This window comes from Lissotriton vulgaris, chromosome 2_1 (genome assembly GCF_964263255.1).
Source record: "Lissotriton vulgaris chromosome 2_1, aLisVul1.2, whole genome shotgun sequence".
In the NCBI taxonomy this organism is placed as follows: Eukaryota; Metazoa; Chordata; class Amphibia; order Caudata; family Salamandridae; genus Lissotriton; species Lissotriton vulgaris.
The window spans coordinates 503,473,731-503,498,925 of NC_141687.1; the positions used below are offsets into that span (position 1 = coordinate 503,473,731).

Here is a 25,195-nt window from a genome sequence, read left to right on the forward strand (position 1 = left end):
CACATGACACACAGTTTCCACATTTGTGTGTCCTCTGATTCTGGGTAAGCCCCATGCGCTTGCGAGTGTATTAGGTGTGTTCACTCTTATGTCAGTAGCCGATTTAACAAGATGGTCTTTAATGTTCTTTCCTCTTTTATAGGCAAATAGAGGAAGTTCAAAAGTAGTGTCTATGCTTTTTGTGATCAGGTTGCGTATTTGGTTGGTATGGGTACAAAAGGTGGTAACACACACTACTTTGTCCATGCTCTTTTTCTCTTTAGTTTTGAGAAGTTCCTCTCTCTGGCAATGCCAGGCCTGCTTGAGTGATCTTTTGACCAGTCTATTTGGGTACCCTCTAGTTGCTAGTTTGATTCTGAGTATTTCCGCTTCTTTCATGTAGTCTGCTTTGTGTGTGCAGTTGCGGCGGATTCTGAGAAACTGCCCAAAGGGGAGGCCATCTCTTAGGGCCCGTGGATGATGACTGCGGTAGGAAAGCAGCGTGTTTCTTTCCTTTATCTTTCTATGGAGGGAGGTATAAAGAACTCCATTCTCATGACTGATGTTAAGATCTAGGAATGCTATGGTTGAATCATGTGTGGTGGACGTGAATGTGAGATGTGTTTGAACCGTATTCAAATGAGTTAGAAAGTCGTGAAACTCTCTGTCTGTCCTTTTCCAAATGACAAAAATATTGTCAATGTACCGCTTCCAACATTTAATGTTGGAACGGTACAAGTTGTTGTCGTCAAGGATGAACTTGTGCTCAACGTAGTCCATGTAAATATTAGCGAGATTTGAGGCAAAAATTGCTCCCAGGCTCGAGCCAGAGCACTGCTCATAGGAGTTGCCCCCAGTGATAAAATAGTTACATTGTAGGGCATTGCGAAGAAGACTGATGATGAAATTAGTTGGTACCTGTATGGGCCTTGGTCGTTTTTCTAGGAGGCTTTCTATTACCCTTATGCTCTCCACTTGGGGTATGTTCGTATAAAGTGACCTTATGTCAAGGGTGACTAATAAATCGCTGCCTAGGTCAAATGTACATTGCGTCTTTCACATATGTATCCTGTATGGGGACAAAGTCACGTATGAAGTAGTCTATATATGATTCTAGGGGGTCCAAGACGGACCCGCAGCCTGAAAGTATTGGGCGGCCTAGAGGATTAGTTGTGCTCTTGTGTATTTTCGGTATAGTGTATAGTACCGGGGTCCTCTGGTTATTAGTATTTAAAAATTAAAAAAATTTCTGTGAGATATACCCCTCATCCCTAGCTGCAGTGGTAATCAACAGGATACCCTTGCGGATTTTGGGCAGTGGATTAGCGTTAAGCTTCCTATAGTGTTTGTCTCATTGATTTGTTTTTGAATTTCTGTCTCCTAGATGGTGCGATCTTGGACTACTATACCGCCGCCCTTGTGGGCTGGTTTGAGAATTATGGACTCATCATTTTTTAGTGCCTGTAATGCTTGGCGTTCTTGGAGTGTGATATTATATGGAATGTATGATCGTGTTGTCTTCATACTGTCAATGCCTTGTATGATTAGTCTTTTAAAGGCAAGCAATTCCGGTGGCATCATCCCATTAGTGGGATAAAAATTTGAAGGAGGTCTCAGCCCTGTACAGAGTCTTTCTGCATGGGTTCTTTATCTCTTAAGTAGAGTTTTAGCCTAATCTTCCTAAACAATTGGAAGATCTCTGTTTTGAGTGCAAAGAAATTGGTTCTCTCTGTGATTACAAAAGAGACCTTTACTGAGCAGCGAGATTTCTGCGGATGACATTACATGTTGTGATAAGTTAAAGATCGGAATGGTCTCTGCTTGGTTTGTGTTGTTGAGGGCCCCATTGATAGTGTTTCCTTCGGGTTTGTCGTTCCTCTGGGTGTTGATACCATGATTTGGCTTTGCCTCCGCGATCTAAAAAATAGGGCTGACCAGGATGATTATCTGTTCAGCTGGGACCAGCCTGAGCATCTGAATCGTCTGAGCCTCCGGATGACTCCGAGAATGTGGCTGGCTGGTTCCTACGGAATCTAACCCAGGTGTTTTGTCGGTTTTGATTCCCATTGGTGGTATAATAATCTTCTCTAAGGTAGCATGTACCAATCGTCACTTCCTGTTTCTTCTGTGCAGCATAGACGAAGCAGAGCTTGATTAATCTTAATTAGTGTCCTTCTTCTGCTCGCACTGTGTTTTTGGACCTTTGTTCAGCACAATCGCACATCTTATCCTGAAGTTAAAAAAATTGCATTGAATAAAAGTCAACTGTTCTGCCTGCTCAGAGCATAACAATGTGTTTAATAAAACGATCTAAGCAGCTCTGGTAAAATGTGACCGTGGTAGTACAATTTAGATGGGAGAGAGAGGGCGAAAGAGATTCGCGTGAATGACACACAATTCCACTCTATTCCACACCATACAATGCCACACAATTCCACGCCACACAAATTTGCTCCACTTTATGCCATCCACACATTGCCACACGCAATTACACTCCACTTCACACAATGCCACACAATTCCACTCCTTAACATACAATTTCACTTCACTCCACACAATGCCACACAGTTCCACTCCGAACAACTCCACGCAGTGCCACACAATTCTACTCCACTCAATGCCACACAATTCCACTCCGTATAATCCCATTCCACACAATGCTACTCCACTTCACACAATTCCACGAAACCCTAAGACACATTGTTCTACTCCACGCAATTCCAGTCCACACAATGTTCCACAGTTCTACATCATGCAATTCCACACCACACAATGCTTCACAGTTCCCCTCCACTCCATGCCACTCCACACAATGGCACTCCATTCCCCGCCACACAATACCACTCTAATCCACACTACGTATTGCCATACAATTGCCACTCCACACTACGTATTGCCATACAATTACGCTTCATGGCACACATTGCCATCACTCCACGCCATTCCACTCCACTACAGTGATTTCCACACAATTGCTCTGCATTCCACACAACTACACTTCATCAATTCCACCCCACTCCACACAGTGCCACTCCATGCCGCACAAAGCCACTCCACACAATTCCACTTCATTCCACTCCACACAATGCTCCTCCATGCTGCACATTGCCACTCCACACAATGCCACTCCACTTCACACAGTGACACTATGCCTCACTCAATGCCACTCTACTCCAGGCCACACAATGCCACTACATGCCACACAGTGCCATTCCAGTCAATGCGCTCCACTCCATATCAAAAACTGACGCTACACCGCACCACACAATGTTACTCCACACCATACAGCGCCATTCCATTCTACACTACGAAGTGCCACTTCACAGCACACAGTGCTACTCCATGCCAAGCAGTGCCATTCCACACAGTTATTTCACTCCACAACACAGTGCCACTCCCCACAGTGCCACATCTACGCGCAGTGCATGCCACTCTGCACATGCAATAACATTCCAAGACACACAATGCCATTCCACTCCACAGCACACAATGCCACTTCACTCCACTCAGTGCTGCTCCACTCCACTCCATTGCATTGATATAGTGCTGACTACTCCTGAGGAGGAGGTAAAGCACTTTGCCGCCTGCAACTGCATTCCACTCATTGTCTCTCCACTCACTGTCACTCCACACCTCTCAATGCCATTCCACGCAATGCTGCTCCACGCTACGCAATGCCACTCCACGCAATGCTCAGAATTGGCATTCCATGCTACACAATTCCACTCCATTCCCCAAATTGCCACTCCTCCAAAACCAGTCAATTTAATATACGTGAGACCTATTGTCCTTGCCAAGGCTTGCTTGGAAAGTATCAATAGATACTATGTAAGACAGAGACCCAATCCTGTTTGATTCATATTGTTAGCTTTTGCTATGAAGGGTTGACAGTGTCCCTTTCATGAGTTGCTATGTCTTAATTTTTTTTCTACACTTTAACCAGTTTCATGTTTTAACGGATATTTTAATGGAAGTAATTATCAACAAATTAAATTGAACTGAAGTGGACTCACTGTGTCACCATCTGGAAACCTGAACTCTGGAGTTCCACAGAACGAAAGAACCATGTTGTGATTCCACAAGCTTACCATAGTTAGTGCCAAACTAAAATCAGTGCACGTATGACATTGTAAATAATGGATTCTCCCTTTGTTTGCTCTGAGCTGCCTTTAGAGTTTAGTGTTGTCGAATGCCACCTGCCTATCTTTACTGTGACATCCTTGGAAGGAGCTTTTATATGACATATCAAACTTCTCAATTTCCCCTCTTCGCAAGTTTTAGGCAGACAGGTGCCATGTGTGTCCGACTGTGTGGTAAGGCATTTTGTGCATAAGACTATCCTGTTTATTTTGCGTTAGTGTGCCGTTGATTTATTAAAGTGCTTTCGGACCATAGTACAAAACATAGCTGCCTTTCACACCCACAATGAGATAAATAAAAATGTAAAATAAGAATCTTCAAATGCGAAATGAAAACAGGGTTCATTGCTTCAAATCAGTAAACACACTTAAGGGTGAACCCGGTCTAAAAAGCTGTAGGATCTCACAAAGTGTGTGGCCCAATAAACCTGTTAATACTAGGAACATTACATTTCCCTTAAACATCAGGTCAGAACGAATGTCGGTGTTCCGTTCTACAATGTATTATGTTTTTGCCACAGCCTTACGCAGTGGTCAGGTGAACTAGAAGAGATGTCACGTGGCCTTGACTCGATCGTTGGAAGACCCATATGAAGACTGCTGAAGTTTGTGGCTGCAACCAGCATTTCAGGTCTGCCAATAGCTTTGACATTTATTTCATCATCTTACTTTTGTCCTCTGGCTTTTTCCCAGCTCGTAATGCCAGGTTATTATTATTATTTTTTTTCGTTTTTACCATATTATGTATTACTTTTTTCCCCAGCCACTTTAAACGGAGAAATTGTTTTTGTCAAAGTTCTACAGTGCTGACATCAATGTTGAACAGCTGTTCCGGTGACCAAGATGCGTGTGTGATACCTGTAGCGGAGATCGGTAAGTGTGTACATAGCTCACCTTCAAACCCTGTGCACCCACTGCGCTACTTGGAGTCCCATCCCTCAATTTGTGTGTGTTCTAATTTAGATTAATTGACCCATGTTTCACCACACTCCTGATTCCTAAAGGTATCTTCTGCTTTTGTTTCACTAGGATGTAGCAGGGATACAAAGCAAAAAGGAGGAGAAAGAGCGCAAGAGGAGTGCTTCAAGAGGGAACTGTTCAGAATTAAAAGTAACTGCTGTATGGATAAAAGCCTCCACCTGTTCCAGCCCACCATCTTTTCGTTTGTTCATTCAGTTTCTCCTGTGTTTTTCGTGTTTCTAGCAGGTTGAGGGACTCTTAATATCTAGTACTCCCCCCCGCCACCCCCAAACAGCAAATTGGTCCTCTCCAAGGTCACCTTTTTCGTGGACCCTAATGGGGAATCTCCCATTAAATTGCACTCCAAGAGGGTAAATCTCCGTGTTCCCCCCCTAACCTTTTCACCTCAGGTCTTCAGTGGTGGCAGCTTTAAATTTATAGTTTTAAGTCTCTTAATGGCAAATGAGTCCAATCGCCTCCTTCAAGTTTGAATACATATGTTTGGCAACATTCCAGAAAGTCATCAATGGCATAACCATATGCAAACCTTACTGAGAGTATGGTGTAAGATCTAGTAATATCCTGTCTCTCACTTCTATCCATCTGTTGCTCCGTGGAGTGTTCTTAGAGAAAAATCTATTACAGATGACTCTTAGAGGAGAGAAACTCTGACTCCGTCTTATTGGCAGCCCCTTTCAATGTGTTAGCTGCACTGATCACCAGTGAGCATCTGACCAAATGCCTAGCTTTCCTAATGTAAGCTGGAGCTTCCCTACTATTAACTGATTGAAGTCCACGAACATTAGAGAAACATGAACACTTGAGAATATTATGAATTTACAATGATTTTACGAACAGCACATAATGTAAAGACTTAGCAATACAGACTGCATAATTTTTACACACACCTGGTAAACATACCTTACTTGAGGCATACACCAAACACACACACTACGCATGGAATGCATGTGTGACACATTTTTCAGATAAATACACTTGACAATGCCTGGGAAAGGTAAAATATATCCAATTGACGTTTGACACATGTGATAGTCACTCTCCAAGTTGCTTGATACACACACTGCAAGCAAACGCACATAAAATTTGTAAAGCCTCCATGTGATAAAAAACATTTCCCTGATTTTTGACACACGCCTAAAACACACACACTCCCGCCTCAATCATCGTTTTCGGCTATGTGATGAATAATAACGTATTTTTATCAATCACTGTCCGGGACGAAGAGAAGAGCTCCCTGACCAGTATTACAGGAGTAGAGAGGATGTGGCACAGCGGCCGGAGCTGCGGACTCGAGTTTGGAATCACGGTTTGAATCTCGGCTGCGCAGCACAACATCCTGTGATCTTGGGCCAATCACTTCATCTCTCCGAGTGAGAAGTTGTGCTATAAAAAATCTGCTGCAAGACGAAAAAGCAGAAAGAGGAAAACTTTATAAAACAATATTTCCACCAAATTGGATGTTAGCAGTATTTCGGCTACAGGAAACTTATAAGAGAAGCAGAGGAGGACTAAGCATTGGTAAATGCAGGAAAATATGCTACAGCTAGTAGAAATTAAGGAACAGTACGTGGCAATCAAGCTATGAAAAGCCAAGAAAGGGAGGGGGCAGGATGTAAGCCCCTTTTAAGATTTATATTCAAAACAATAGATTTTGCAAGCACTATGCAGGTGAAACCTAAACATGGAATACTGTTGTGCTGACGATTGGGGGGGAATGCAGGCCACTCTACCACTAAAGAAAGGAAGTCAAGCACAGCCTGCCTTCAATAATGAAGGATGGAATTAGACAGAAACAGTAGTGAAGCATGGAGGAAGCAAGATCACACTGGTGGTCCATACTATTAAAACCTGACAACCCCATAAAGTATATGGACCCCCCCCCCCCCCCCCAGTCAGGAGCTCTCAGGCCAGGGGCCCGGACACATGCCAGAGGGGGGCCGTGAGCGCCCCCTCGCCCCTATGCGGGGGGTTCAGGGACTAATGGTATGCCACTGCCATGTAATTTGAGTATGCATCAGTAGCATCAGAGGTGGAGCATCTGTTGCAACAAATAAACTGAAATAGTATGGTAGGGTGTACATCATAGAATTAAAAATGTCTTAGCTATCATAATGGAAAGTTTCAATTCTGTTAAGGACACGGAGGCGAGGAGTAGGCTAGTTTAAAGCTGGTTCCCCCACTAGGCTTGCTAGAGAAGACCGGTTTAAAATAAAACTTTTTAAAAGTGGAATCAGATGACCAATAAGCAGAGTTGAGAATATCCTCTAATCTCGCTCCCAAAGAGAAAGCCTTAGAGGCCATGGCACCTCTTACTAAATGAGCTAAAAAATGGTCCGTATTAATGTCTGCTTCCTGCATTACTCATAGGATCCATCTAGCAATCGTAGGGGAAGAAACAGCTTAGTGAGGTTTAGTCAGAACAATCAGCAGTTGCTTCTACTCATGAGGACGAATATCCTCCGTGACAATCTCATACATTTTAGTGGTTCGAACTGTCCACTGGTAAATGTCCTGACGAAACTGCTGAACTGAAGGTGTTAATGGACCAATAGACCAAGCCCTGAGAAGCCTGGCTCGCCAGAAAGCTCAGAATCTGGACAACTTCTACTCCTACGAATCCACTTGGAGTTGGATACACCAGTCCAACTATCTAGACCAGGCCGATCAATACAGCTTACCGCTTATTCGTCCTATCTGCCCAGGCTCTAGCGAGTAACAAGGCAGCTTCTGTTGAAATTCCCGGGACTTTCCATCTTACCCGGTAATCCTCTATGCTATAAGGTGAAGATACGCCGCCAGCACCAGAGGGTTAGAATTGTCCTGGGGCGTCCTTGAAAAGATCCTGACATAGGGGTAGAAGGATTGGAATATCCCAGAAAAGTTCCATTATCACTGGAAATCAGACTTGCGACCTCCAGATTGGAGTGATCACAACCAGGTCCACCCACTGCCTTTACACTTGAACTGTCAATCACATTATCATTGCAAACGGTGGGAAGGCATAGGCCTGTTCTGTGCTCCAATCATAAGGGAAGGCGATCGTCGCCACAGCCTGGCGATCCAGTCTCTAGCTGCAATACCTGTCCTATTAGAAATCCAGACGGGCTGTAAAGAGGTCTATGGAGAATGGGCCCCACCGCTCTTGGAGTTGCTGGGAGATTGGATGGTGCAACTTCCACAGGCTGAAATCCTTTCAATGGCAGGAGTGCCAATACGCCACCTGGTTGGCTCTGCCTAGAAGATGTTCTGCTGAAAGGGAAATGTGATTGGCTAGGCAATACTCCCACAGCATACGAGCAAGGTCTGATAGGGCTTTTGGGTGACTGCTCCCTAAATGGTTTACATAACCCACTGCCACCACGTTGTCCATCTTCAAAAGAACTGAACATTTAACTTTGTTCTTCGTCCAGCATCAGAGGGCAAAAGAGCCCGCCATCCACTCCAGGCAGTTAATATGAAGGGTTTATTCTGCACAAGACCATTTTCCTCCAGTGGAGAACTCTCTACAGTGAGGGCCCCACCCTGAGCCACTGGCGTTGTACCAGATCAGGTTGGGAGCCGAAAATCTATGTGATAGATCCACCACTGCATCACTTCCTTCGCCGAGAGTGGAACCAACTGAAAGTATGAGAGTCCCTTCTGGAGATGCATTATTTTCAAGGGTTGCAACGCCCAGTAATGGAAAGAGCCCAGAAAGATTGCTTAATGGAGCACGAGAGAAGTCCCACTATGCGTGCCAACTGCTGCAAAGAAACTCTGGATCTGGTGATGGTTCTCTGGAGTTCGTGCCTGATCTTGGTCAGCTTCTGAGGCAGGAGGCTCATGGTCTCCTTGTCCAAGTCAATAAGGAACCCCAGGAATTGAAGCGACCATGTTTATTATTAAACCTACCGATTCTAGCAGTTCCATGGCCATCTGTAACTACATGAAGAGATGCCCCTGGGTATTCGACCACCGTCCTCATTAGTTTGGTGAAACACCAAGTGGCAGATGAGAGCCGGAAGGGAAGTGAACTCGAACACTTGATATTTCGAGGGAAATTGGAAGAAGTACCTGTGAGGTCGAAAAATTGGTACAGCCAGATAGGCGTCTTTCAGATCCAGACAGACCATCGGATCAGACTTTCTGAGGAGATGTATGCCCTCCATTTTGAAATGTCGGGAAAGGAACCACCCGTTGAACTCCAGATTGATTACCGGACGCTGCCTGCTGTCCATTTTCAGAAAAAGGTTGCTGAGGAAACCATTGGGATGCACAGTAGTGTGGACAATCGTCCCTTTCTCTGAAAGACTTGCTAACTCCTGGTCTACCAGGGCCTGCTGTTGGGGTCTGGGATTGCAGGACTGGACATGGGCCCCATAAAATTCTGTGTGAAACCCTTCTGCTGCCTGGAGGACCCACGCATCAGCGAAAAGAGCCTCCCAGTTCCTTAAGAAAGCCACCAAACGACCACCAAGGCATAGCCCCACCAGGTTCTGTGTTCCCACCTTGTGTATTGCCACAGTTGTTGTGGTCCCTGAAACTGCCTCTGGCTCCTGTGCAGCGGCCACATTGACGATGCCTAGTACTGGCCCTGGCATTTATGCAGCAATCTGAAAGGGTGCCTATCTCACAGAAGTGGTAAACTGTGACCTCCACTGTCACTCTTGCCCTCTCCTGATTTCCCCTCCCCTCCCCTGCCCTGCCAGCTAAGGCAACGCAGTAAAAGTTTCTCTGACCTATATGATATGTGTACCATACGGTAGTAATGCAAGCTTCTCACAGAACGGGAACCTCGTACGCAGCAGCACCAGTTCAAGGTTCTTCTCAAAAACGGAATAGGCACAGCACATTCTGCTTCAGTACACGCACAATATGTAAAGTAAAGCACAGGCAGTAGGCTTGCAATCATCTTACCGCACTCTCCTTCTCGCAGAGGAACCAATAGTGCGAGTTTCCTTTTAATGGAAGTTCTTTGCTATTGTCGGACTGGCTGTGGGCACCAAGATAAGGGTGAAACATTGGCTGTCATGTTAACCTTGGCCAGGATCCATATTATCTTTTGTTTTTGCCCTTGGTTCGTTTTGACTCATTCAGCAGGATGAATAATATAAAAAGCGAATTATTAGGTGCCAAAGTGCAATTTAAACATTCGTCTACTTATGACTGAATGCCTCATCATTGATTGGAGACGGTTTGTGTTATTGTGGATATGCGAGTGAGTGAATGCTAGAATCAGTGAGGTTGAGGAATGGATTCTTCAGTGCATGGGTGATTGAGTGTTAGGACAGGTTAGTGAGGGTCTACCTGGGTGAACAAAACCAGGAAATTGTATTGTTAAGCCAGACCTGGTGGTTTTAAAAATGCTCGTTTATAATCTGTTATGTAACTTGTTTGTATGCGCAGCTTTTGACAATTAAATCACATCAAAATAAAGTGCTGCTCTATGGCAGAAAAAATGTGCCTATGATTCTTTCTTCAGAAAGAGACATTTTAACGTTTATCGAATTTTTCTGATAAAATGCCTACAGTTTTCGTTTTTTAAAGAACAGTTTCCTCAATTCTAACTATTTAATATAATGCAAATAATATTTGGAGCATTAACTTTAAGCTTGCACTTTTCGGATAGATGTGGAACTAAATTGATCACCTCGGCAGATTTACCTTCGTCACACGAATATATAAATAAGGGAATGGGTTTTTTACATAGTTGTGAGTAAAATAACTTGCATCCCTGTCAATGACTTGTTTTTATATAGCGTTAAATGCTGCAGTTTTTCCATGTCTGAGCACTGCAAATTACAGTTGCTGCTTTCATTCAATGTAATGGTGCTCTGATTGTTCCTCGTTAAAGTAAAAACAAGTCCGTGTTGAAGATCGTGAAAATGAGCGCACAAATCGTATCGGCAACTTGTGATAGTAGTTTGCAGCGTAGTTTGTAGCGCGGAGCTTAGAGTTGGCAATGTGCGAACATAACCTTCCTTACCTAAGCCCCAGCCCACAGGGACTGGCAGGAAGAAGAGCCCCCATTACTTCTTGTGGAGGGAATGAAATGTAGCCCCCAGGAGGTGTTGATGGAAGCCACATCAGTGAAGAGTACAGGTACGTTGCGTTTTCATTTATCGCCCATGGCAGCATGTTTACTGTAAATCCTTGGCAAGCAAAGCAATATAAAACTTACGTTTCATGCGAATGGGACAACACCATGTAAACATTTCAGACGACCCTGGAATGTGAATTGTAATACTACGTGAACTAGTCTTGATGCATGTAACGTAAAAGCTTGTTGCATTTTTTAAGAAAATTGTATGTGATGTCTTTCAATATGGCCAATTTATTATTTGCTTCTTGTTGGCATTTGAATTGCTGTATCTTTTTCTGCCATTTAATTGCATTGCCAGGTTGTCCTTCTAGAACTAAAACTAATGAAATGATCTTTTAAATTTAGGAGTTTGGTTATATTTATATCCTAAATCTTTGCTTTTTCTTGTTTTTATCTTTTGACGACAGAAAAACAGAATAGGAACAGAGTGGCACGTGGAGTCTTGTGCACTTCCAGCACAGATGAAGATTAACACGAACACGTTGGCACCGCTGGGCAATCGCAACTCTTTAAATCTAGCCAGTGAATGTTCATCTCCGCAGTGTAATGCGTCTCTCTTCCATCGCTCCCAGACAGCACAGGCTGTGCCACATGAAGATGAAGACCGTGAGCTTCCAGGGATGGTGGAAGCAGCTCTTGCACAGAAGTCATCTCAGTGGAATCGTCCGATTCTGGGTTCCCAGAGCGAACAGGTGCAGGGTATCCTCTTAAAAGGGCACAATTTCATCGTAATGGGAGGAAATAGCTTTTCATAGGTAGGGCACTGTTCTAACAGCTCGTTTTCCATTGCTTGAGCAGGCAGGTAGGTATATGCGGCATCACAACTCCTGACCTAGTTAACGGTTGGTATCAAAGAACGAACGTGTGCAGAATTCTCTCTAAATAAGCAATGTTTCTTTAGAGGGAGACTTTAGGCACTCGCCGTTGCTAAACATGATTAGGGAATTCAGACGGTCTGTATAACAGAAAGGGAGAAAATATGAAACCGAAGATTCATATCTGACAAGAATATTTTTAAGATGGCTCTGAGAAGCACATGGATAAACCCTCATAGGCGTTGACCTACAACAATCCATCCGCCCACGCATGAATCGGGGAAAATATTAAGTATTAATTTTGCCCTTTGACAATCTGGCAATAGTGATGTAATCCTAGAGATTTGTATAACCTTGCTGTAGCAGCTTTGAAAGTAAATCTGTTCCACAAGAATCTAGTGAAGCGATTTCAAGACGGTTATAGTTTGATTTGCGACTTTCAATTCAAGAACTATTCTAGTTTCACTATCTTGCATTTGCTTACAAAATAGCGATATTTAAAAGTATAGAATGGCTTTAATCGGCCCTTGAGAAATTGGGTTACTGGTTGAGGGGGATGAAACCCTGCTCAAGCCGCAACTACAAGTCTCTGTTATGGTGAAGTTAGAAGCAACCCCAAATTAACCTGTGCAGAACCTCATGGTTGCTTGGTACAAGCAGTCCGGCTTAACAATGTGTAAAGCATTTATGCTGCTCCTAAAATAGTAACACAAGAGAAGAAAAATCATGCACCAATCAAAAGAAAATAGAGTAAAATGTAAGACATAATTTAAGACCAAAATGACAAAAATCCAATCAGAACTAGAGATATGGAATTTAAAAGATTTAAGTGAGAATAGCGCCAAAAAAGTATAAAGCAGCAAGTGGTTATCCGGTCGTGGTGGCCCAGGACATAGTCCTAACTTCAGATCGACTGCGTTGGAGTGTGGGCCAGCATCGGACCAAGTTAGGTCTGCTGTGTATATTACCTTAAATCCTGGTTGTGGAGCGATGCGAAGTCGTGCAGCGTGGATCTGTCCATGCAGTAGAGGTGATGCGAGGTACTTACAGATGTGTCCTGCAGTCGTGGTTCTGGGGAGCTGCGGTGCAAGGTCTTTCCAAAGAGGTGCATTGCGCGGAGATGGTTCTGGGAAATTGTGGTGGGTGATGTGGGGTCCTGGCAAGGAGATGTGTTGCACTGTTGCAGTTTTGAGGTATTACAGTGGGTGATGCATTGCGCAGCAATTCCAAAGCGGAGCGTGGCGAGGTGATACATCGCATTGTGTTGGTTCTGCTGGGACCAGAGATGGGCTGGCAGAGCACTTTCAAGCCAGCTTCCAAGGGCTCAAGACTGGGGTGGCACCACTATTCTTTCCTTGAGACTCTGATCAGGAGGCCAGTCAACTAGCCCTTTGGGTTACTCTGGTGTGCCTGGATCCAAGCTGCAGGTCCAGTCCTTCTCACTCAGTCAGTAGTACAGCACAGCAAGGCAGCAGAGTAGCAGTCCTTCTAGCAGTACAGCAGTCCTTCTGAGCTTCCACAGGTACAAGTGTGTGTTTGTTAGTTTTGTCTGAGGATCCATTATTTATACTTAGCGACCACTTTAAAGTAGTTTCTGGAGGTTTTCACCCCAGAGGGGTCTGGGATTTCCTGCCTCCCTGCCCTGGCCCTAGCTTGTCTGGTGTCTTAAAAGACCAGTGTCAAACCCTTTATAGAGTGCCCAGGGCAGATTCTTTGTGAAGTGTAAGTGTGGTAGGTGACAGCTCTTTTTCCTGGCCAAGTCAGAGATGGCCCGTCCTGCTACCACCTATTCCCCTTTGTCTTACTGAGAGCAATACATATAGACCAACTGCCAGCTAAACCTAATAGGGTAACCCAGGATACAATCTGTAGACACCTAATGGTCAGGACAAGAAAATGCCAACTTTGTAAAAGTAAAAAACAGAACAAGGTGGCTGGACAGGATTATTCACAAGACCATTCCCCAATCACACAGCCAATATGTACCGTGTGACCATGAAGGACTGGGTTCTTTGAGACCCAGCGGTGCCAGGGCACAACAACTGAAACCTTCGTGGGTAACCTGCTCCGGCGTACGAATCACAGAGACACGGGACACTTCCTTCGACGTCAAAGATTCAAGGTTTATTTGCTGCAGGGAACACAGAAGTCACAACAAGTACACCACGTGCAACTTGGGGAGACTGCTTCAAATTGGTTCTGTGGATCGCTCCTTTTATACAGTTTTTACCCATAGAGTTACATTGAACACGAAAGTTTACAACCCGGTTCCCACCATTATCCCCCAGAGGGGTCGCTTTGGTCACTTTGAAACACATCAGGTCCGGAACATAAGTGCGGAAACATTTGGCGGTTCCCAACTGTAAAAAACATCTTCCCACCATTAGCGAATTCCAATCAGCAGTAAAACAGATCGAAATAGGAACAAAGACAGGTGTAGAGGAAGACGGAGACAGTGGGGAGATCGGAAAGGGTGTAAAAGGGGAGGTATCGGGAAACACGAGATACAGGCATCAAAGGGACGTGCCTAATGGGATGCACGGCTGAGACAATAAGTCCGTGCGGCAAGATGAGCCTCGAGCGGCGCCATCTGCCTTACAGTAGCATCCCCCTCGTCATAAAGACACTCACAAGGAACATGTGTCTTCCGCAAATATCTTGGGAGTCCCAGGGTCGCGAAGCGGACAACGTCCGTTCGCTGGCTACTTGAGGGCAAGAGACAAAATGGATGCCGTATCTAAGATGGAACCCGTGGGTACAGATGAAAAACCCACATAACAAACAAACGGTTTAAGTTAGCACAGCGAAACTGCGCACACTTACTAAACTCGTCATTTGCGGTTCATAGATACCAGACTCGACCATATTCGTGCGAGTCGAAAACACCACTTACGATTGTCACGGAACCTCAGACGCTCCTTTTGCCCTCATGTAGGCAAGCACTAGTCGGAATCATATTCGATATTCATTAGACCATCGAGATGTTGCTGTAGCATAACTCTGTCCAACCGAGTCCCCTTGGTAACAGATGGTTGTCTCATACACGTTGTAGCACAGAGGCCACATAAGGCAGGACCACACTGCACACAAAGGCAACACGTGAACAGGAACACTACAACAACTCCGATGATCATCAGAATCTTCCAACCCCAAGTCGACATCAGGCCCCAAAACCACCCAAGTAGCGTCCAATCCCCTACATCCACGTGTATGGATTCGGAGATCTTATGCAACCTCGAGATGGCTTGATAGACAGTAGGAGCATTATCTGGAATAAAAATGCAGCAGCTCGAATGGATCACCTTACATACCCCACCTCGATCTGCTAAAATGACATCTAAAACCATACGGTTTTGTAACGTCATAAGTCTATCCGCCTGAAGTTCTGTGGTGATATTACCAAGGGCACTGGCAGTAATATTAGCTGTCGATTCTACCACTCGAGTCAACTGTCTCAGGTTCCTACTATTAACCATAGGTCCCCAAAACGGGAGGAAACCCTTGAAAAAGTCTCCTGCCTCTTGACCGGCAGTATCCTCTTCGCTAATTACGCCTCGTACAACTCTAGTCTTATGATAATCGGCATCTACAGTGAACGTCGGAGGCAACAGATTTGCAATGAAGCATGAGCCCATGAAGTCAGCGGGCAACCATGCATATGCACGATCATAGCAGATAAAGTATGTACCCTTGGCAGCCAGAAACACAGGGGACGAGACCATCGGCAGTATGTAATTTTCGGTGCAAGCACTTGCTCCAAGTCGGGCTTGCGATCTTCGACCACGACCCATGAGACAAAAATTACCAGTGTGGGGTACGACCCATATCGGAGGCGAGCTTTTAAGCTGCTTTTCGCTAGTGAACGCACTATATTCACCTCTACTTAGGACTCTATAGGCTTGTACCTCTTCTTCGGGAATAAGCGAGGGATCATAGATATCACTATCTAAATCCTCTATTGCTATCGACAAAGGTTTTTGATACGAGGTAGGACCAGAGTAGGGGGAACGTGGTTCTCGAATGGGGTGGAAACCCAGTGCGCTTCGAAACATTGTTTGAAATGCTCGAGCTGACCCTTGGGAACTATACGGTAACACCAGATATGGAATTCCCTTATCCGTAGTATGTGGCATCAACCCACACACCCAACAATTAGTAGTGTTAACCACTAACTGATGCTGATGAAGGAGCTGAATAAAGGAATTGTTGCGGAATTCTACACGTCTAGACTGTTCGTGTTCCGGTAACATGTGAAAGGAATGGGGAGAAACAGTAGAGGTAAATTTAGGGTCAGGGGTAGGAGTAGGTGTAGCAGAAGGCAAGAAATAAGACATCGTATAATACACCCCACCCGCCAATAATGCAGAAGCAATCAAGAACAATACAAACAGTTGGAATATAAAACATTTGGTACGACTGAGTTGCTGCAGCTTGAATCTGTGAACCTGAGCTCCCTCCAAATCATTCAGCTTCGAGAATGCCATTCCCTATGACCGTCCGCAACGTTTCTTGACGCACTTCGTTCTGCGTAGCAATAGTCAATCCCCAGGAGTTCCCAGGAACCGACGGCCTTTAACCTAGCGTCAAGACCTACTATCCAGAAGGAAGTACGCGCGCGGCCCTACGGCCTTTAATGCACAATATGCATGTATGCAAAAACAAAGTCTCTCAGCTGTGGAAGCAAAAAGTACAAGGAATGAAACTCGATATATATATACAGGAATAATTACAGTAATACGAAAGTTCAAAACTGATCACGGAAAACGGGATAATGCAGTTGTCAATACAGCAAGGCAAGATCTTTTTATTTGTCCTTAGTGCGAGATCGCAAAAAGTATCGGGTTTTCCCAGGACGTGTCTGCTCGTCAAACAAAGGATCCGTCAAAGAGACAGCGTCCTGCTGATCAGTTGAGTGTTCTGGTCTTGAGTCTTTTGATGCTAATTGTTCGACAGTGTCTTTCTGCTGCGCTGAGGATTCTCCAACAGGCTGTGCATCGCTAAAAGGCACAAACGCCGGCAATGTTTCTGTTTCAGATGACGCAATGCCTCTCCTTACCCACGGGTCTGCCGGCAAAGGAATGGGGACTCTTTTGGTGTGGGTGGCATGCACCCAATTCTTACGTCCCTCAAGACGAACGGCAGTCCTCGTGGCCAGGAGCACTTGATATGGTCCAGTAAACCTCGGGTCCAGGTTATTCTTGCGTGAAAAATTTCTCGTCACCACCCAGTCTCCGGGCTGGAGCTGGTGGCCTGGACCCTCCGTCTGCGTCGGCAATGCGTCGTAAACCTGTTGGTGAATTAACCTCAGTTTAGCAGTCAAGTCATGAAGATAATCGATCAACATTGGGTACTCAAGATCAGAGAACATTCCTGGCCTAGGAACCCCCCACACATTCGCAGGACGGCCGAACACTATTTCATAGGGACTAAGCCCTATTCGGGAGTGTACAGTCGCCCTAGTCGACAGTAATGCCAAAGGTAAAGCGTCAGGCCACGAAAGACCAGTCGTAGCCTGAATCTTCGCTAGCTTTAGTTTAAGGGTGCCGTTGTACCCTTCAACCAATCCAGCTGACTGAGGATGATTGGCGCTGTGGAATTTTTGATTAATTCCAAGGCCCTTACACACACTCTTCATCACACTACCCACAAACTCACTTCCGTTATCTGACCACACGACTCTAGGCATTCCATACCGAGGAAAATATTCCTTCAGTAGGATTTTCGCAGTAGACAAAGCAGTATTGTCTTTGAGAGGATAGGCCTCGATCCATCGGGAGAATGCGCAAACCACAACTAAAACGTATTTCAGGTTATTGCATCGCTCCATATGGATGAAGTCCAATTGAATCACCTCAAAGGGGCATGAAGGAGGAGCAAAACTGCCAGGAGGAGTTGGGGTTCCTTTGCCAGGATTGTACATCATACACACCATACAATTCTTCACCAGACGTTCAGCACATTTCGTAATGCCATCATTCTTCCATACAGGGGATAGCAACTTACAAATACCTTTCACGCTAATATGTGCTAACCCATGCGCCATTGTCACAACGGCCAGCACATACGCATCCGGTAACATCCATCTTTTCTGATCAGTCAAATCAATCCAACAACCACTCGCATCCAACTTTCCCGTACTTTCTTTCCACTTCGTCTTTTCAGTGTCGGTGGCCTCATTCTGAATTATTTTTACACTTTCGATAGTGTCCTCACACATACTCGATTCTGTAGGCCACCTAACCGAGCTCGTCACATACATTCGAGTGCTAAGGTTCCGGGCAGTCTCCTTAGCAATCTCATCCGCAAACGCATTACCACGACCAACATCATCCGTCACCTTCCGATGCGCACTACATTTAACGATCGCAACTTGCGTAGGCAAAGTCCATGCATCCAAAAGGTCATTCACAAGCTGGCCATGCTGAATCTTCGTACCGTGCGACGTCAAGAAACCTCTCTCTCTCCACAATCGTCCAAAACTGTGAGCGACGCCAAACGCGTATTGGCTGTCGGTAAACACATTCACACGTTTCCCTTTCGCTAACACACACGCTCTAGTAAGAGCAATCAGCTCTGCAGCTTGGGCAGAATTCTGATTCAACCTTGCAGTCTCAACAACAGTATTCAATGTTACGACAGCATAAGCAGTAGTCACATCGCCATTCGGCAACTTAAAACATGACCCATCCACATACAAAGTACCATCCGGATCTTCCAATGGGGTGTTTTTAAGGTCCACTCGACCTTTTGTTTCCTCTTCAGTCCTCAAGTAGCAATCATGTTCTGCTACTTCATCTGACTCTGTGCTAATTGGTAACAAAGTTGCCGGGTTTAGAACATTACAACGTTTTATTTGAATGTGGCTTGCCAATAACGTCAACTCGTACCCAGACAACCTCGCACTCGTCAAGTGCTGAGTTTTCGTTCGATTCAAAAGAGTATCGACTGCATGCGGAACCATCACCGTAAGCATATTATCCATGACCAATCCTGCTGATTGTCGGATGGAGACCGCAGCTGCCGCTGTTGCTCGTAAACAACTCGGCAATGCTCTAGCTACTGGGTCCAAGGTCGAGGAAAAATATGCACATGGACGCTGCTTACCACCAAAAGGTTGCGTTAAGACACTCAAAGCACAACCTTCCCTCTCGTGAACATATAACGTAAACGGCTTGCTATAGTCAGGAGTACCTAACACAGGAGCCGAACACAATGAATCACGCAGTTCAGAAAAACTTTTCTGACATTCTTCCGTCCATGGTAAAGGAGTTGAAACATCCTTGCACGTAAGAGCCACCAATGGTTTCGCTAGCAATGAAAAATTAGGAATCCATTGCCTGCAGTACGGCGTGATACCTAGAAAGGCACGCACATCTCTTTGGGTTTTTGGCACAGCCATTCGCGCAATTGCCGCAATTCTCTCTGGGGTCAACCTCCTTCCCTCCTTTGACAATAAGTGACCTAGATAGGTTACTTCTTGACAACAATATTGGAGTTTAGAAGGGGACACCTTATGATTCAACTCACAAAGATGTTGGAGCAACGATACTGTAGCAATTTTGCAAATGTCCTGAGTATCTGCAGCCACCAATAAGTCGTCGACGTATTGGATCAAGGCCGCACCAACCGGCAACCTGAATGCATCCAGTTGACCCTTCAAGGCTTGGCTGTAAATAGATGGACTTTCACAGTAGCCCTGAGGAGCGCTCTTGAACCGGAAGCTGCGTCCACCAAGAGAGAAACCGAAAAGGTCCCTGCTCTCCTTGGCAATCGGGATGCTGAAAAACGCATTTTTCAAGTCAATCACCGAAAACCATGATGCAGAAGCTGGAATCAGAGTCAGTAGCGCCGTGATGTCAGGCACAACGGGGAATTGAGGAACCACAATTTTATTCACCTCCCGTAAATCGATAACAAAGCGATAAACAGGCGGTTTTGAAGGATCAGTACGTTTAAGAATGGGCAGCACAGGGCTGTTGCACACGTTTCCCCTAGTCTCTTCAATAACATCTTTCTCGATCAAATCATAGATGATCGCCAACAGTACTCGTTCACCATCAAGGGAGATACGATATTGGGGAATACGTGGCAAACGCACATTAGATTTCAACTGTACGACATAAGGGGAGATATCAAGTAGGCCCACATCATTTGGACCCGTTGCCCACAAAGACGCAGGAAGAGAACTCAATTCCGGTGGGAGCTTATCGAGGGACAAATACATAGGAGAGACAACCCTCTCTTCTAACGTAAGCTTTACACCCGCAGGAGAACAATACAAAGTTGCGTACAAACGTTTAAGCAAATCCAGGCCCAAAAGATTTTCACCACAACCCGTAGTCAAAATCAACGGAGCTTCTAGCTCACGTGGCCCAATTTGAGGGGCAAAGGGCGTGAAACTGGATTGCTAACCGGGGCGCCAGAGAATCCAACGGAAACATTTGTTAAGCCAGACAAAGGTGCGCCAGGGAGTTTCGAATGCATGATAGAACTTTTCGCTGCACCAGTGTCCAACAGAAAAGGCTCAACGACGCCCAATGTAGCAACTGCGACGTAAGGCCCTCTCTGATCAACCGGAACTGATACCACTCCCTCTCCTTGTCTATGGCTGTCCTAGTAATTACTGTCGTCAGTTCCCTGATCGACGTAATAGTCATCTACATTGTACTGCGCAGATCGTCCTTGCGATGATCCACGTTGATCAAAACAATTATTAGAATTTGATGAGTTATCAGATCGATCATTCTGAGCACCACGACCTCTACCACGTGATGCCTGCTGTGAACCACCACGACCTCCTCTAGATGAGTTACCATTGTCACGTTCATTTAGAACAGGGCAATTGAATTTAATGTGTCCCGCCTGTCTACAATAAGCACATTGATTGTACCCTAACGAGGATCTTTGGGAGGAGGAGTCATTACGAGTTTGGGATCTGTTCGATTGCGGCTGCGATCTATTCTGTTGGGACGCATTCTGATTCGAACGTGGAGGATACGCTTGCTGAAGCAACACTTTAGTTTTGAGCTCTTTCGTCTTTTTATCAGCACGGTCATTCTCTTCTTTCTCTCTATTCTCATAATATTGCGCCGTAGCCAATATCTGAGCCGAAGTAGAAACGGCCCATGCACTTTCCGAATTCTTCAATTTACTGCTCAAATCGGGCAATAAGTTTGAAACAAATTTATCCACAAACAACCTCTGACCACCCTCAGTGCTCATATCCTGCCCACTATGGTCGATGAATGCTTCCTCGAACCTCGTAAAGAAGTCGGAAACACTCTCATCTTTCTTCTGCTTACAGGCTGACAATTTGTCCCAGTTCACCCTCATAGCTGGCATAAGCGTTTTCATTAATGTTATTATTCTTTGGGGAAGAGCAGTGATCAACTGATCGGGTTTAGTAGCAGCCACTTGTCCGGCATCTGCCGTTACAATGGCAGCCCAATCACCGCCTAATTCATTCGGATGATTTTCCTGCCGAATCTTAGCCCATACCGGTTGCGGTACGACATTGCCGAACAACATATCGATATCTGCAAGATTCATTACCGTAGCGTCTACGAGCTGCGATAATTCCTTATAATACCCTGTAGGATTTTTGCGTGGATCAGGCAAAGATTGCTTCACCTGTAGCACTTCCGATCGTTTCCATGGGAGATGGATCCATACTCTCTGGAAATGCGCCACTGTCGCAGGGTTAGCAGCAGGATCAGCTGGAATCCAAACCGGCGGAACTTCACGCATAGGATATTGGCCAGACTCGTCTGGTTGTTTTTCAATATCCTCAACGAACAATGCATGAGGTATCGGAGCGGGACGAAGAGATAGCAACCGCTCAACAGCACGTCGAACGTTGGTATCCACTATCAGCCCATTTGCGAACTGAAGCTGGAGATCAGACAGAGCGGCGAGCACCTCGTCAGGCGCATCGGCCGCTATTTGATCATAAAGGAACTTACACATTTCATTAAACACATATCTCTGGGTTGGAATATTGAATTGACAAAATGTATCGAGTACGACACGGGGTGGACATCTAAGAGGATTTACCATCCAACCCATCGCCATATTATATAGCGCAACGCGTTCTCTGTTTCCAGGAAGCTGACTACGTCTCTGAGGACCATCGGAACCAGCGGACCCATGAACAGGTCCGAGCGAATGAAAGAAGCTTGCCGCAAGAGGAGAATTACGACTACGAGTAGAGGGAGAAGAATAAGACACAGGATTAACAAGAGAAGGAGTAGAAACAGTAGCAACAGCAGGAGTTAACAAAACAGGAGCAGTAGCTGGAGCAGTAGCGGGAGCAGGAGTATGTGGAAGTGGAGGAGCAGTAGGGATAGCAACAGGCAAAGGAGCAGGAACAGTCGGAAGGGCAGGTGCAGGTTGAGGAACAGGCAGAGGAAGAATAGGCGGAAGTATAGGTACGGCAGGGACCACAGGAACTGCGGTACCCTGTACGTACGGAGGTGGTGACTTCATAAGATAAGACATTAAAGAATCCTCAACTGGCTCTTCCTTCTTTTCCGGCTCCGTAGGCAAAGCGGGATAACATTTATCTACGGTCATACGCTGTAATCTGTCAAACACTTCCTTATCCTTAACCTCCTTATCTCGCTGAAATTGCTCTGCTTTCTTCACTATGGTAGCAACATTATCTCGCTGAGTACGTTTATTCTGTCTGATTTCTTTCTGTCGGGCTTCTTTACGCCACAACCGAAAGGCATCAAACATGGCCGGCCTTGACTTTCTTTCAAACAATTTAATCTCTAGATTATCTAAGATCGGGGCCTCGAAGCTACCATGAGGTGGCCAACGAAGGTCGCCGTCCTTTTTCGTGTATTTAATCCAATAATCGTTAAAGGTAATTGGGCCTAGCCCATGTTTACTATAGAGCTCATAAGTGGGAGTTCCAACCGGAGGTATCGGACACGAGTCCTCCAGTCGGGAATCCGTACCACAAGGTCTGAAACAACTAAACAAAGTACTGCGACCAGGCATCTTGCACACTAGCCGAGTTTCACAAACTTCAAGGGTTACGGGATTTACCAAGTCCCAGCAAAGAACAAAACCCTCGGTTTTTGGCGGCTGCAGTCGTCAAACAACACAACAAAGTACGCTAGCAAAGTGTCACCGACAAAAACACTCACACAGCGCTAACAACAAAAACACTCGCTAAAGTGTCAACAACCAAGAGCTCTGGGAGCGACCCACAAATACTTAACTCAAAGATCGATGGCGTCACCAGGAAGGCCCGTCAATCGTCTCGCTCTACCAAGGTCTACGCCAGGCGCCAAAACAGGTCTACAGTCAGGGCAGCAGTCCGTCGCAGCCGTCAGGAGGCGGGAATCTTCGCGGGAAAAGTCTTCGGGCCACTTATTTCGACAACAGGATCGATGAAGCGGAGTGCACCTTCCCTCGGAGATTTCACACGAAGTTCCTCACGATCGTCGGGCTTGGACCGGTACCACTGATGCAGCCCCACGTTGGGCGCCAACTGAAGGACTGGGTTCTTTGAGACCCAGCGGTGCCAGGGCACAACACCTGAAACCTTCGTGGGTAACCTGCTCCGGCGTACGAATCACAGAGACACGGGACACTTCCTTCGACGTCAAAGATTCAAGGTTTATTTGCTGCAGGGAACACAGAAGTCACAACAAGTACACCACGTGCAACTTGGGGAGACTGCTTCAAATTGGTTCTGTGGATCGCTCCTTTTATACAGTTTTTACCCATAGAGTTACATTGAACACGAAAGTTTACAACCCGGTTCCCACCATTATCCCCCAGAGGGGTCGCTTTGGTCACTTTGAAACACATCAGGTCCGGAACATAAGTGCGGAAACATTTGGCGGTTCCCAACTGTAAAAAACATCTTCCCACCATTAGCGAATTCCAATCAGCAGTAAAACAGATCGAAATAGGAACAAAGACAGGTGTAGAGGAAGACGGAGACAGTGGGGAGATCGGAAAGGGTGTAAAAGGGGAGGTATCGGGAAACACGAGATACAGGCATCAAAGGGACGTGCCTAATGGGATGCACGGCTGAGACAATAAGTCCGTGCGGCAAGATGAGCCTCGAGCGGCGCCATCTGCCTTACAGTAGCATCCCCCTCGTCATAAAGACACTCACAAGGAACATGTGTCTTCCGCAAATATCTTGGGAGTCCCAGGGTCGCGAAGCGGACAACGTCCGTTCGCTGGCTACTTGAGGGCAAGAGACAAAATGGATGCCGTATCTAAGATGGAACCCGTGGGTACAGATGAAAAACCCACATAACAAACTAACGGTTTAAGTTAGCACAGCGAAACTGCGCACACTTACTAAACTCGTCATTTGCGGTTCATAGATACCAGACTCGACCATATTCGTGCGAGTCGAAAACACCACTTACGATTGTCACGGAACCTCAACCACTGGATTTGTATTCCAAACAAATTTATTTTCTTTTTCACATAATTTCCACACACTATTTGAAAACACAGGCACAAACAGAACCACTATCAGATCGAAAGGTTCATATATATACAGTATCTACAAACATACACATTTACAAATTTGCAACAGTGAATTAAGCAAAATTGGTTGAACACACCAAGAAAAACATTAGAATATATGATGGTCCAATTGAATTGCAATTATATACAGTGCAAAAAATTAATACATAAACAACAAAAAAGCACCAGCCCTAGGAACTAAAAAACCAAAAGACAGGCGGGTTTTAGATCGAAAAACCAAGCCTGCCTGTCTGCAAGAGCCTGTGGTATGATGTTTTTATGGGGTTGCAACGCTAGTGTCCAGAATTGTGATGTAATTTACATCCTAGCGGCACCCTTTATTGTTGCCACAGGGTGATAGTGTCGACGCGTTTCGAACCTGGATGTTCAAGGTTCTCTTCAGGACAGGGACTGGGGGAAAGATTCTGCACGAGGGCACAAAGATTGCCGTGGTGTAGGTATAGTGTAGTTCGCAGTCAACCCTGCAGTATGTGCAGAACAGGACTGAGGGCGTGTGCCTTCGAAGAGCGTTCAAGTATGGAGGCAGCTCACATTTATGGGGCAGTAGTGAAGGACTGAGTCTGAGACGCACGGAGCATAAGGCGCCAGGACACTGAACCCAATTCAGGCCGGCAGGCGGAGTTGATCCGTTGTTTAAAGGAATTGTTCCAGCCTCAATTCAATCGGTATTATTCGAG

The 25,195-nt window shown here is 45.5% G+C and overlaps 1 protein-coding gene across 6 annotated transcripts in view; it reads left to right on the forward strand.

Annotated features, from left to right (window-relative positions):
• The window catches only part of SLC39A10 (solute carrier family 39 member 10), a 457,169-nt gene that overhangs the window by 270,880 nt on the left and 161,094 nt on the right, over positions 1-25,195 (forward strand). For 3 of the 6 annotated variants that reach the window (XM_086955399.1, XM_086955401.1, XM_086955400.1), the window contains one exon: positions 11,589-11,873. The exons of the other annotated variants lie outside the window; for them this stretch is intronic. In XM_086955399.1, the coding sequence (XP_086811525.1) occupies positions 11,589-11,873 (285 nt within the window). The remainder of the gene's footprint in view (positions 1-11,588; positions 11,874-25,195) is intronic. 6 annotated transcript variants of the gene reach the window in all.